The sequence below is a fragment of the Sarcophilus harrisii genome, chromosome 2, assembly GCF_902635505.1.
Source record: "Sarcophilus harrisii chromosome 2, mSarHar1.11, whole genome shotgun sequence".
NCBI lineage: Eukaryota > Metazoa > Chordata > Mammalia > Dasyuromorphia > Dasyuridae > Sarcophilus > Sarcophilus harrisii.
In genome coordinates, this window is record NC_045427.1 from 654,545,120 (window position 1) to 654,559,147 (window position 14,028).

At 62.7% G+C, this 14,028-nt stretch overlaps 1 protein-coding gene across 1 annotated transcript in view; it reads left to right on the top strand.

Annotated features, from left to right (window-relative positions):
- The first annotated feature begins 1,283 nt into the window (after nucleotides 1-1,283).
- DOCK1 (dedicator of cytokinesis 1) overlaps nucleotides 1,284-14,028 on the top strand; it is a 445,579-nt gene continuing 432,834 nt past the window's right edge. The window contains 1 exon segment of the mRNA XM_031957020.1: nucleotides 1,284-1,477. Coding sequence (XP_031812880.1) covers nucleotides 1,432-1,477 — 46 coding nt within the window. The 5' untranslated portion in view covers nucleotides 1,284-1,431.

Sequence of the window (14,028 nt, forward strand, 5' to 3'; positions counted from 1 at the left end):
TCTCACCAGGCAGTCTCAGTCTGCCCATCTGTGAAATGGGCTGTGGGGGGGATAGCTCAGGCCGCTTGGTACCAGTGGGACCTTGGGACGGCCCCTTCCCTGAGTCACGTCTTCCGCATTTATGGGCCGGCCAAGCCTAGGGCAGCATCCGTCCCCCGGGATTCAGAGGAGAGGATGCTGGCGGAGCATCAATCATCAGGCTCATTATTAACTCCCAGTCTCCCGGCCCTGGTCCCCCGGAACTAGTGTTCACAGAGCGCGGAGAGCAGCCCTCCCTTCTGGGACCGCTCCCCCTCGGGGAAATGGGCCTCGGAGGCTCAGGAACCCGGGAAGCTCGGCTCCCGCCCCCCCCGCAGGCTGCAGGACTCTGGGTCGGTCATTAGCCTCTGGGTCCCGGCCGCAGCCACAGGATGGCGGGAGGCCCCTCCGGCTTCAGTCCGGCAGGACCCGGGCATCGCTCCCCCACTTGGGCCGGAGATCCAGGCCGGGCGAAGGCTTCCCTGCGCTGTGGGGCTTCCCGCTCCCCGGGTCCGCGAGCGCCCCACGGGGGTCCCGGCCCCGCCGCCCCCCCTCACAGTCTCCGAGGTCTCTCGCACTGTCCCGGCTGCTCCCCCCGCTCCGGAGCCGCCGGGTCTCTCAGGTCCCGGCCCCTTTCCCTGGGAAGCCCTGAGAAAGCCCGGGCGCGGATGGGACCTGGGCTGTCACCCCGCTCGTAACCAGCCCATCGCACGATCCCGGCCGGACGGGGCCGGACCCGGCGCTCTCGCTGACCCCCTCTTGCCCCAGCGTCCGATGCCCGGCCGGCCTCAGGGAGACGCGGGGGAGCCGAAGCTTGGTTCCGTTTCGGGGAGAGGAGCCACTCGGACCCGCGTGGGCGGGCCGGCCCGACCGCAAGGATCCGGGCAAGGGGGGCGGGGGGCCCTTCAGCTCCCCCGGCCGGGCTCCTCTTTGGGGGCGGGAGGGGCTCGGCGCGGGCGACCCCCGGCCCCCCCCGGCAGCCCGAGTCCCCTCCCCCCCTCCCCCCCCGGGGCCGGACAATGGCCAGCTCCCTTTCGCGGGAGTTTTCCCCGGGCGCTGAGGCGGCCGCCGCTGACGCGCCGGGGCCCTTGGGAGGCTCCTGTTCCTTGGGGCGCCGGCCCGGGGTCCCCTCCGCGGCTGCAGGGCGGCGCTCAGCGCCCGCGGCGCCTCAGTTTCCCCTCCCCGGCGGCCCGGCCCCGCCGCCCCGGGCAGCCCAGACTCCGCCCGCTCGCCCGCCGCCGGCCCGGCCCCCGTGACGCCGCCTCCGCCCCAAACTTTTTCCTGCCCATCCCGGCGCGGCCGGCCAGGAATGGAAAATGGCGGCCTAGGAGCGGACCCCGCCGCCGGCCGGCCCGCCCGCTGCCCGCTCCCCGCCCGCTGCCCGCTCCCCGCCCGTCCGGGGCCCCGCGCACCATGAGCCGCTGGGTGCCCACCAAGCGCGAGGAGAAGTACGGCGTCGGTGAGTGAGCCGCCCCCCGCGCCCCCCGCGCCCCCGGGCGGGACGGGACCAAACTTCCCGGCTCCGCCCGGCCCGCCCGGGGCCGGCCCCGCACCCGCAGCCCGAGCCGGGGCGCGGGGGGCGCCGGCGAGAGCGAGCGGGGTGCCCCCTCCCCTCCCAGCCCTTTCTCTGCTCCCTCCTTTTCTTCTTCCGTCCCCCCGTCCCTCCTTCCCCCGCCCGCCTGGAGCCTGTTGCTGCCGCTCGGGAGGGGGGAAGGGGGAGGAGGCCGGGGGAAGAAAGAGGAGAAGGGGGAGGGGGCTGAGGGGAGGGAAGGAGGGAGAAGGGAAGGGGCCTGGGCCGGGAGTCCCCGCGGGGCACCCGGGTTTCCGCTTCGGAGCTTGGAGGAGCTCGGAGCTCTCCCGGCTGGCCCGCCCCGGCCTCGGCCTCGCCCTCCGCTTCCCCTTCCCCCCTCCCCCCCCCCGTACGCCCCCCCCCTCGGCCCCCCCCTCGGGCCCAAGCCCGCCTCGGGCCGGGCAGCCGCTGTGCCCCCCACGTGTCCGCCCGCCCTCCCGGCCCGGCCCGCTCTGACTTCTCCGGGCACATTGTGTCTCCCCGGGGCGGGGGGGGGGGGGGGCAGCGCGGGAGGGCCCTGCTCCCCCGGGGCACCCCGCGCTGAGGGGACGAGCCGCGCCCTCCCGCCCCGCGTGCCAGCCCCGGCCTCCCCACGCCCCCGACGTGTAAACACTTGCACGCCCTCACCCTGGCACCCACTCACGGGGCACACGCGGCTGGCACTGGGGGCGGAACTCGCCGGCTCCTTCCCTGCCCCCTTCCTCCGGGTCCCGCCGCCGCTCCCGCACGCGGGGCCCGTGTCCCCCCCATTGCCGGGTGGGCGCCTCCCAGAAGCCCCTCTGGTGCCCCCCTTCAAGGCCACCCTCTCCGAATGGGCTGGGCAGGGGGGGCTCTTCCGCCCGGATTTTCTCGGCTCAGTCTGTAAGGGACCCCGCGTCCTCTCCTGAGGGTCAGGGCACCCCGGGACGGGGCCCTTCTGAGAGGGCGGCTGCTCTGTCTGCATCCTCCGCCCCTGCCTCTCCCCCGCAGCGCGGGGTGGCCGGGGACTCTGGGCTGGGGAGACCCGCCCGGCGGGGGTGGGCGTTGGGAGCCGCCTGGGATCCCGGCGTTCTCTCCGAGTTAAAAGCGGAGCAGAGCTGGGGGAGCCGAGGCCGGGACCGGGTTCCAGTCCCGTCCGGCCCTCACCACCTGCGGGACCCTGGGCGTTTTGTCGGCCCCAAAACCCCCGGGGCCTGGGAACTGAGCGCCCGACAGTCAGTGGGTGTCCCCTCATCCCGCTCTGCCCCTCCCTTCTGGCACAGCTGCCCTCCCCGGGCTGTCATCTCCTCCGCTTCGAGGAATTATTATTTGACAACCCCCTGCTCCGCGCCGGGCCCCAGTTGGAGGGAAAATCCCCATCCAGGAGAGGTCTCGGCCCGAGCGTCCCCGTCCCGTCCACCTGGGGATTAGTGGCTGATTCGGCCGGTCACTTATCCTTTCTGCTCCTCAGCTTCCTTGTCTGTAAAATGGGCAGTTACTCTCGTCCCTCTCCTCTTTATCTCATGAGATGGCAGTCAGGGAGGCACTGGGGAGGGTATTGTTGCCAGGCTTTGAGGTATGTGGAGGTAGAGGCAATCTGTAGGATCTGGGCGGGCACCGTGCCCGCAGGTGCCGGTGCCCAGCTCTCACCCCCTCACCGGGGACACGGCCCCGCTCTTCCTTTCCTGTCCTTTACTTGGGTTTCCTGAAGCTCAGATCTGCCCACTCTGTTCCTGTAGGATTCAGCTAAGCTCCAGCTTCAGCTGTATTTTCTTTCCTTACCCTCACCCCCACCCAGTCCAGCCCGGTGGTCTGGGCCGGCAGACCTGGAGCCTTTGCCTCCCAGGCTCCCGGAGGGGCCCCGAGCCAAGGTGTGCTCAGAGCTTTGCAACTTTTGGGGCTCCTAGAAGGGAGGGGGAGTGTCAGGGGGGCAGAGAGCAGGATCCTGAGCTCCCAGCTTCCCTCTGGAGCATCCGTGTGGCCCAGCCCGAGGCCAGGTCTGAGCAGGGAGGCCTGGCCTTTGGGTCGCACTTTGCCTGGATGACCTCGTCTGGGGTCCCCAAAATGTGCTCGGATATTTGTCCGGAAGCCGTGCCAGGGAGAGTGGGAGGCCGGGGAGCTGAGTTCGGATGTTGCTCTGCCCTCAGGAAGGCGGAGGCGCTTCTGGGTCCTTTCTGGGTTCCTATGGCAGGGATTGTGCGCCCATCTGGGATTGTCCCATTGCAGGAGGAAGGGGCGTGTTAGGCAGCCCCGGGAAGCAGGCCGGCTCGGACCCTGCCTCTGCAGGCTGGCAGGAGGGCGTCTCTGGGTAGGTCACGGAGAGAATTCTTAGTCTGAGAAACCAGACGCCAGTTCTAGGCTTCTTCCGCCACGGTTCTGGGCTTTATGTCTGTGGGAACTGCACATCAGCCCAGGGCCCAGTGTCCTCCCTCTGGAGAACCTCGAACCCCATAGCTGGACCCCGCTGTCAGAGAGGCGTTGTACTCCATCGTTGGGGGGCCCTTCCGGCTCTGGAGTCTTTATTATGATTTAGTTTCCAGCATTTATTTTTGTAAGATTTTTGAGTTGTAAATTTTTTTTCTCTTCCCTCCCCTCCCCCTCCTCAAGACAGCAAGCAATCTGATACAGGTTGTTTTTTTTTTATTAAAACTTTTTATTTACAAAACGGATAATTTTTCAACATTGCCCCTTGCATAGCCGTGTGTTCCAACTTTCCCCCTCCATCCCCCCACCCCTTCCCCTGGCTGGCAGGTGGTCCCATACATGTTAAATATGTTAAAATATACATTAAATCCAATATATATGTGAACATATTTCTATAATTATCTTGCACAAGAAAAATCAGATCAAGACAAAAAAAAAGAGAAAGAAAAGAACATGCGAGCAACGGACAATCATATTAAACATATTTCCATATTAGTCATGCTGTGAAAGCAAAATCGGAACAAAAGGGAAAAACCACAAGAAAGCAAGGAAAAGCCACCAAAAAAAGCCTGATTACTGTGCTGCAGCCCACATTCCGGCTCCGCCGTTCTCTGGACGTGGACGCCGTTTTCCGTCCCAAGTCTGTTGGAGCCATGTTGGATTCCTGCTGGGGAGAAGAGCCACGTCCGGCAGAAGTGATCCTCATACAGTACTTGTTGTCGCCGTGTACAGTGATCTCCTGGTCCTGCTCACTTCCCTCAGCATCCATTCCTCTAAGTCTCTCCAGGCCTCTCTGAAATCCTCCTGTTGGTCATTTCTAACTGAACAATAATATTCCATAACATTTATATGCCATAAGTTATTCTCCAGCTGATGGGCAGCCCCTCACTTTCCAGTTTCTGGCTGCCACAAACACTTCTGCACACGGGGGTCCCTTTCCCTCCTTTAGCATCTCTTTGGGATCCAGGCCCAGTAAAACACCGCTGGATCCAGGGGTGCGCACAGTGGGGCTGCCCTCTGGCCCTGGCTCCAAATTGGTCTCCAGGATGCCGGCTCTGGAGCCTTAGATGATTCCTCCCCGTTGCTCTGCACGCAGTAGGCACTTAGTTAAAGTTCAGTCCCTGAGAGCGAGTTCTTTGCTGTCATCCGGAGCTTCTCTTTCTCTCGGGAACGTCCGGCCCCCGGCTTTCCAGGCCTCCCAACGTTTTCCTGGCGTCCGCAGACGGGTTTTATTTATTTTTTGGTGCTGGTGCCACTTCATTACAAAATATCACGTTTACGTTCAGCCTTGATTTGCGTGGACAAGTTCGCTTGGGCACAGCTTGGTGGCAGCTGGTGATATGGTGGCTGAGGGCCGGGCCCGTCTGGTCGGGAAGACCTCGGTCCGGATCCAGTCTCGTGCCCTCGCTCTGGGTCTGACACAAACACTCGCTGCACGATTCTGGGTGGGTCGTCGAGCTTGGGAGCGTTTCCCTCAGTTTCCTCACCTGCACAATGGGGTAACAACAGGGCCCGCCCCCCGGGGGCTGGGATGGCAGGTCATGTCCCCTTTGTGAAGCGCTCCCTGCGGTGTTAGTCCCTGGGGGTCTCTCATATGATGCCAGTTATTGTGGGTAATCAGACATGAAACTGAGTATATGAAGCCGATTAGCGCTGACCCTTGAGGGCGACTTCTGTTTCTGCCCTAAAGTGCATCTACAAGGCTTAGAGTGAGTCATTGCAGGCCAGGCAGGGTGTTCCTCTGGTCCCCTTTGTCTTGGGGCCTCCTGTGGGTCCCTTTCTGGTCCGTGTCTGGATCCTGGGGGTGATGTACAAAGGCCCCGCCCCCCTCGGGCCCGGGGGTCCGCCAGGAGGCCGAAGCCTTCCCTTGCCAGTGCGCAGCTGGGCTCCACGCCTCAGGAGCCTCTTCCTCACCCTGGCTAGCAGCCCCAGAGAGGAAGGAAGGAAGGAAATCCTGCCGCTGCTGGGGAGAGAGTGCGCTCCTTGGGGAGAGGGCGTGCTGAGAACTCACAGGGGCCAGCCTTGGCCCAGGAGGGGCCGCCGCCCCCCGGCCTGCTCCTCCTCCCAGAAGGCTTGGGCCCCTCCTCCCTGGGCAGCCCCCAGGCTGCCATCTTCCCCTCTAGCCCCGGTCCTCCTGCCCCCCACCCGACTCTGCTGGAGACACAGGGGATGGGGAGAGCCCTTGTCCTGGGGGAGGGGACGGCGACAGGTGGGGAGGACCCAAAAGAGCTGCCCGGCTGGTCCCCTGCCAGAGGCCGGGCTAGGTGGGAGTTGGACTCTCCCCTGTGCTCTGGGTTCACATCCTGGCTCTGCTCCTTCATGCCGACCTTGCCCCCGGGCCTCCTGAAGGGCAGCATTGTAGAGCTGGGAACGGGAAGGCCTGAAAGCTCCGTTTGGGGCATGGATCTGTGGTCCTGGGGCAGGGAGTGCGCCCGGCCTGCGGCAGCTCTTGCCAGTGCTGGGGCCCGGAGGCAGCGCCGAGTTTGGGGAACAAGGAGAGACTCAGTGGCCACAAGGAGGGAGTTGGGCAGGCCGGGTCGCGGGGAGGGTCGGCCTGGAGCTGGGCAGGCCGGGCCGTGTGTCGGAGCTGGGCAGGCCGGGCTGCAGGGTTGGAGCTGGGCAGGCCAGGTCGTGGGGAGGGTCGGTCTGGAGCTGGGCAGGCCGGGTCGCAGGGAGGGACGTCCTGGAGCTGGGGGTGGGCCGGCAGCCGGTCCGTGGGCCACAGAGGCCCTCGGGAACAGACACCGCTCAGCTTTAACCTGGCCTTGTTTCCCCCACATATTCGGGGATTAATAAATGTGTGTCCAATGTTTCTCGAGTTGTGCCGGTCCCAGGTGCTTGCTCTGGGCTCAGTGCCGAGGGCTCGGGCCTGCCCTCGAGGGGCTTCCAGGCTGATGGGGAGGCAGCTCTCCCTTAATGCAGGCATTAGACACAAGGAGCACTCCCTGGCAAGGGCTCCCGTCGGTCTGGAGGGAGAGGGGGAGGCTATGGGGGGGGGGGCGGCAAGGAGGCCCAGCCCCAGAGACACTGCCCGGAGAAACACTCAAGGGTGGCCGGACCATTGGGTGGGAGCTTCGAGGCCGCAGGGTCAGGAAGGCTGGGGATCCACAGGGCCCAAGCACAGCTAGAACAAGCCTGATGCCCCCGGCTCCCAGGCCCTAATTCTGTGCATGGCGTCGGGAGCCGAGTTCAAATCCCCGTTTCATGTTTACCGCTGTGTGGTCGGACAGAGATGAGAAATGCCCAGAAAACAAAGGGAGGTTTTGCCGTGGAAAGTCCTTCCTGAGGCCCGAGCCCGGGCTCTCTGAGGCGCCCAATTGTGGGCGTCTGTGACTGGCTGCGGGCGGGCCCTGGGCTGGCCTTAGTGGGGCTCATGGAAGGGCTGAGGTCCGCCCACCCTCGGGGGGTTTACAGTCTCACTGTGTGGGGAGAGTGTCTGCCCTGGGGGAGAGCTGTCCATCCGTCTGTCCATCTGTCTGTCCCTACGTACTGTATTGGGGATTGTGCTTCCCGAGTGGAGATCTGTCTCTCTGTCAGTCCAACCGTCTCTCTTTCTGCTCGGGCCTCCGGCTCCCTTGCAGAATTTCCCTGTGGGTCCCACCCACCCCCTGCTCTGCTCTCGAGCCCGATGATCTCATTGGCTCCCATGGGCTCAGTCCCCGCTTGCTGGACACTCCACCTCCCGCCCCCATCCCGCCATTCCCAGAAGCCTCTGCTTTGGGTGTCGGAGCTTGTGGCTCCCTGGGGTCCCCGGCTCCCAGGCCGGCTGCGGGGGCGGGGAGTGAGGGCTTCCTCCCGCCGGCCCCAGGGCAGTCCTGGATCCCAGGAATCTTCTCCTTCCTGGCCCTTGGCTCGGCTTTTTGATGTGGGATTGGGCCGGAACAAGCGCCCTTTGTCCGGACACAGCCGCTTTGTGAGTCCCAGGAAGTCAGACTCCTCCTTGACATCATGGCCGCAGCCGGGGACAGGGCAAAGTGAGAAAACAAACCCCAGCCTCGTGGAGCCCACAGACCGGCCGGAGTCCGGGCCCTCCTCACCATGGCCATTTTTAGTGGGATCACTGATGTGGAGGAGCTCGGGGTCTGCATCTGTCCCATCTCCTCCCAGTTACCCCGCTCTCTGCCCCCAAATAGACTGCGGGGTATGGCTGGTGCCCCGACCCCCCGGCTCCCCGGGCAGTGCCCTGCTCCTGTGGGGGCCTCCCCTTGGGCTCACAGGGGCAGATTTTCTCTGTAGGAGCAGTCGGTCACCAGTGCTTCTGGGCCAGGTCACAGCCAGAGCTGGGAGAGATCCTGGGAATTATCCAGGCCCGCCCCTCCAGCTTACAGGGACCTCCTCCTCTTCTTTTTCCTCCCCCTCCCCATTTTGGGGTCCAGCCCTGTGGGCCCGCTCTGCCCCCCTCGTGACTTGTGGACGTGCCCTCCCTCTGCCAGTTTCTCACCCACCCACTAACCCCGTGGCTCACCAGGGAGCCATCTTGGAGCGGTTCCCCTTTCCTGAGGTTCTAGGGCTCTGCCCCAGTGGGTTGGGGGATGGTCCGCCATGGCCCGCGGCCTCCATGACTCTGGGCGGCTCTGGGGGATGACAGCCTGGGCCCCTGGCTCTGCTCCTGTGATGCTCCAGGAACCACCTCCAACCTCCCCTTTCCATCTTCCCAGGGATGGGCGCTCTGTTTGCTTTGTTTGGGTTTTCTCCGTCCTTGTAGACACTTCCTTTGTGGCCTTTGCTTTGGGGCCGGGGGAGGCGCGACCCTCAGGCTGAGCATGAGCTCCTTGGGGAGGGGGCACTTTAGACTCTTTGTACCTGCCCACAGTAATAGGCAGCTCCCGAGTCTGCCCGGGCTTGACCAAGGCTGGCTTAGGCTCAGGAGGTTTTAGGGGGTCCTTGTCAGTCCCTCCTGTCACTTGCTGCTTCATCACTGGTCCTCAGAGTGCGTCCTGTCGTCAAAAACGCCTTCGAGAACGACTTTGGGGTAAATAAGATTTAAAAGTTTGGGCAGCTGGAGGTGGGCGAGATCCTTAAAGAGGGAGGCCATGGATGGGCCATTGACGGAGGGGACAAAGCGGCCCAGAGCCAGCGTGGAGAGGACACCTGCTCGGGGTTGTGGGGGATCGGGCAGAATCTCAAGCCCCCAAATCTCCGTCTCCTGGGAGAAATGGACTTTGGCCGACCCTTGTTTCAGACAGACAAATCCCTACTTTCTTTAAGCCTATCGACTTTGTGGGGACATAATGCATTTAAAAAGAGGAAAACATAATTATTTTTTGCCTAAGCTAACGGCTGCCGCTTTTCACTTCCATAAGACTTGGTTCGAATCCCTCTCGACTTTCCGGACGGCGCGAGTGACGCTTTTGTCACAAACGCGGCTTCCCTTAAGGTCCTTCTACCCCAGCTGGAGTTTTCCAAAAACAGTTTTTTAGGGTAAAACAGAGGGAAAGGAGGCAACTTGCCTTTCAGACATGGTGGTGGGTGGGCAGGGGAGGAGGAGGAGAGCCTTCTGGTGCTCGACTCTTGGGGAAGCTGGGGAGGCTTCTGACCCTCTGGGAAAGGCCCGCTTTGGGAGCTGGTCAGGCAGTCCTGGTCTGACCGTAGTCCTGCATTGGCCAGAGAGAACCCTGGGCCGAGCTGAGGTCCACGGTGTCTAATCGGAAGGAGCTTCCATTCTAGTTGGGAGAGGGGGTGCCAAGGACTGGGCCCATGGGGGGGGGCTGGATGTCAAACTTCAGGAGTGAGATTCACACCCTGGTCTCGGGGCTCCCTGGAGAGGAAGCTCTCCCTTGGTACGGTCTGGTAGGGAGGTAGGACAGTCACTGAGATACAGTTCATGCCTCCATACGCAGTAAGGTCTGGAGGAAAGTTGGGGGGGAGAGTTCTAGTGTTGGGGGGTCTCAGGGAGGACTTCCTGGAGGAAGCAGCTTGAAGGTTGGGTTGGAATTCAAGAAGCAGGAGGAGGGAGGGGCAGAGGACTTTGTCAGGGTCCCACCTTCCCCCTTGCTGGCTGCCTTCTGGCTTTCTCTGAGCCCATTTGAGGCTGGATTGTTCTCCTGGGCTAGAACGCTCTCACCCCTCCCTGCTTCCTCTTTGCTGTGGCCAGAAGCCTTTCCTGATTCACTGTCAATTATTTTGGGTCTCTGCAGATTGACTTAACTCTATATTTTCTCTAACTGCCGCTTCCCCCTCTGAGCTCAGGATGCTTTCATTTTCATTTGGCATACAGTAGGCGCTTAATAAATCTTGCAGAATTGAATCGGGAAATAAAAACTCACATGGTCTTGTATTGACATTTAGCAGTTTTGTTTTTTCTTAAAACATTTTTATGTTTTGCTTCAGGGGCAAACATCCGGTCCTGCCCAGATATCTGGGAGCCGGCCCTTTTTATTTTTTTATCAAAGAATACAAAAGGCAGAACTAACCATTCCCATCAGCCAGCGGCAAGTCCACATTCCTCACCTGCTGTTCCTCACCTGCAGGTCCTTCTCAGCAGAGCGGGAAGGGAGGCCCATTTTCTCCCCGGCCACCCGGGCTGGTTGTGGGGTCACCAGGCCCATTTTCTCCCCGGCCGCCCGGGCTGGTTATGGGGTCACCAGGCCCATTTTCTCCCCGGCCGCCCGGGCTGGTTGTGGGGTCACCAGGCCCATTTTCTCCCCGGCCGCCCAGGCTTGTTGTGGGGTCACCAGGCCCATTTTCTCCCCGGCCGCCCGGGCTGGTTGTTGGGGTCACGAGGCCCATTTTCTCCCCGGCCGCCCGGGCTGGTTGTGGGGGTCCTTTTGAAGGCGGTCCTTGCCGTGGCCAGCATTCACCTTAGGTCACTAGGCAGGGAGGGGTGACCGGGGGTGTCCGGCCGGGGTCAGTGCAGGACTGGGGCTGTCCCAAGCTCCGGTGCTCCAGCTGCCTGCCCTTGCCCACTTTGGCCGCCCGGCAGATGCCAAATCTCAGGTCTCCATCCCGAGCTGCCCCTGCAGCGGCGCCTACCATCCCGGCAGTTTTCAGAGCCGTTTTCCTCTGGATTTTATGATATACCGGAGAGCACTCAGGAGGGGAATTACATACGAACGAACCTTCACGGTGAAGAATCTGGGTTCCCGGAACGAAGGCTCGGCTGAAAGGGTGTCTTCAAGACAGATGCCGAGCACTCCTGGCATAAACATTGCCGTATTAGAGCTTCCGCTTTTAGGTTTAAACCAATATTTATTTCCCTGCCCCAGAAAGGCCCCTGCCAGCAGCCGGAGGCACAAGCGGCCCGCGGCCTTTTCAGAGCGTATCCGTCAGCCGCCGATGGTGAGGATTTTTTTTTATGAACTTACGAAATTTCCGCCGGCCCTCGCCCGTTTATCAGGAGCCGGCAGTGATTCATCTCCCGGCCTGTGCCGGGAGCCCTTGCTGAGGGAGCATGGCCCGGGCTTCAGTCATGTTCGGTTTGTATGAAAAGCTGCATTTCCTATCATCTGATTTCCTCCAGGAAGTTGCCATTAGGTCAGACCCAAAAATAATTTCACAGGTCCCCCTCCCACCTGCGCCCGCGGCCACACACGGAGGGAGCGCCGAGCCAGGGGGATCACGGGCAGGGAAGCAGGACTGACCAGAGCAGAAGAGGAGCCTGACTCCAGAGAGCCTGGGCCCTCTGTCCCTGCCCCTCCAGAGCCCCCGGCCCCTTCAGAGCCCCTAGCCCCAGCAGTCAAGGATCACTGGGAAGGAGAGTCCTTGGGGCCCGTGGCCACACATGGAGGGAGCGCTGAGCCGTGGGGATCACGGGCAGGGAAGTGGGATGGACCAGAGTGGAAGGGGAGCCTGACTCCGGAGAGCCCGGGCCCTCTGTCCCCGCCCCTCCAGAGCCCCCGGCCCCTTCAGAGCCCCCAGCCCCAGCAGTCAAGGCTCACTGGGAGGGAGAATCCTTGGGGACCCTGAGGGCTCCCCATTCCCGACGTTCTGAGCTCCATTCCCAGTGTTCCTTCCTCCAGGGGTGGGGCGACACTAGAACATTTTCAAGGTCACCTCTCTTTGGGTCCTGGGTTTAGGACTGGAGAGAACTTGGGAATCCTGTAGTCGTCCTGCCTCATTTTGCAGATGGGGAAACAGCCTGGGAGTCAGGGGGGTGTTGGGGGGCGTTGCCCAGGGCCATGGTTGTTGGAGGCCAAGCCAGGATTTGAACCCGTGACCTGATCCCAAGCCCCCTTCCCTTCCCGCTGGGGCCCCAGCCTCCAGGCCTGGGATTTTTACATTCCCTAATGTGAGTAAAAGGACCGGGCAGGGCCCAGAACGTAGAAGCAAGCAAGAGTCTTGATAAAGGAGACTAAGTGTCCTTGGGGACAAGTGGATGGATGTCCCCTTGATCACGGAAGGGAGAAGCGAGCCTAATGAGCGCTGGAGCGGCTGGTCCTCGGACAATAAATGGAGGGCTTCTGGCAAGCTGATCGCGGCCCAGGGAAATCAGATGGGAGAAGCAGCGAGATGGATGGCGGCCTGGAAGGAAGGATCGGGAGGGTGTTCAGTCGTCCGTTAATGAGATGGCCCGGGACACCCTCGCCTGCACCTCCCGGAGGCCTCCTCCCCTCAGATGCCTGCTCTCCCTCACGGAGACCCCCCATTTCCCATTGGCCCGGGCTGGGGCGCCCTCCCTCTGCCCCCTGGAATCCCTCCTGCCTTCAGCCCTGAGGGTCCCACCCCGTCCCTTCCCAGCTCCTCGCCTCCTCAGACTCCTCAGACCCGGGAAGTTCTCGTGGTTTATTTGTATTTTCCTGCCGCGTTTCCTTCTCCGCTGTGGCCCTGGAGTAAAGTCTGGCCTTAGCCTGGCCTTCAAGGCTCCCGAGAGGCGGGTGCAGCCCTTCCTGGGCTCCGGCTCGGGCCCGCTGGGCAGCTCTTCCTTTTTGCTCCCCCAACTCTGCGTCTTGGATTGTCTTGTTTTCTGAGCTGGGACCCGCCGTGTTCCCGGGTTTGGTGCCGGTCATCGGGCCTCAAAGCGGCTGCTCTGTGGCCGAGGCACAGGCTCGATCCCGGGCCTCCGGGTACCAAAGCGAGACCCCGAGGTGCAGGGAAATCTGCCACTACTTTATTCCGTCAGAATTCCTCCTCCTCCAGGGAGGGCTTTGGGCCCATTGACTCCGGATTGTCCCTGGCAGCGTTCTGCCTGACACTCAAGGCCGCAGGGCCCCTCTGATGGGAGATGGGGCGGTCAGCCTCGCCCCCATGCCCCGCTCCGGCCGGAAGCCCGGCTCCCTTCCCTCCTGCACTCAGAGTCTCTCCCAGGCAATTTTCCTGTTAGATGGGGCTGCCCCCCCCAGGAGGGCGAGGATCTTCCTTGTCCCCTCCTTCCCCAAGGCCCAGAGCAATGTGGGAGGGTAGAGAAGGGGCCTGGGCTTGGAGCCGGAGGAGCCGAGTTCCAGTTCTGCCATCGGTCATTCCCGGTGTGACACTGGAGAGGTTCCTTCTGCCCCGTGGTCCTCAGTCCCCTCCCCACCTCTCCCCGATGGCCCCCTCCCTGGGGTCAGAGCTCCAGGAGTACTAGGCAGCAGGGGCTGGCCTTGGCTCAGGACTCCCGAATAACCACCATTTATACAGTGCCTACTACCACGGTCCTGGCCATTGTTAGCCCCATTTTACAGATGAGGAAACTGAGGCAGGCAGGGGTAAGGGACTTGCTCAAGGTCCCACAGCGAGGCCGTGTCTCTGGACAGATTTGAACCAGGGGTTCGGGACTCCGGGCTCGGGGATCCGTGCCCTGGACCCAGCTCCCCGGCCATTGCGGCATCCATCCCAGTCTGGCAAGCTGGTGCCCTTGTGGTTCTGGGCTGGAGTGGAGCTCTCAAATATAGACTTTTTGGGGAAGGTCAGGATTTGAGGTTTCCTTGGGCTGCTGAGTCATTTTTGGAGGGATTTTCTTGGAAGGGCCCGTGGCCTGGGCGAGGTGGTCACTCCCCACGGCCATTAAAGGGGCGAGGCCTCTGGGTGTGTCAGAAGCCGGAGTGATCCGGCCTGCTGGCCCCTGGGAGCCCCGGCCGCCCGGGCCGCACCCTGCCCTGGTCCTGCCCCTCAGCTTAGCTGGCTCGAAGTTGCCCCATGCC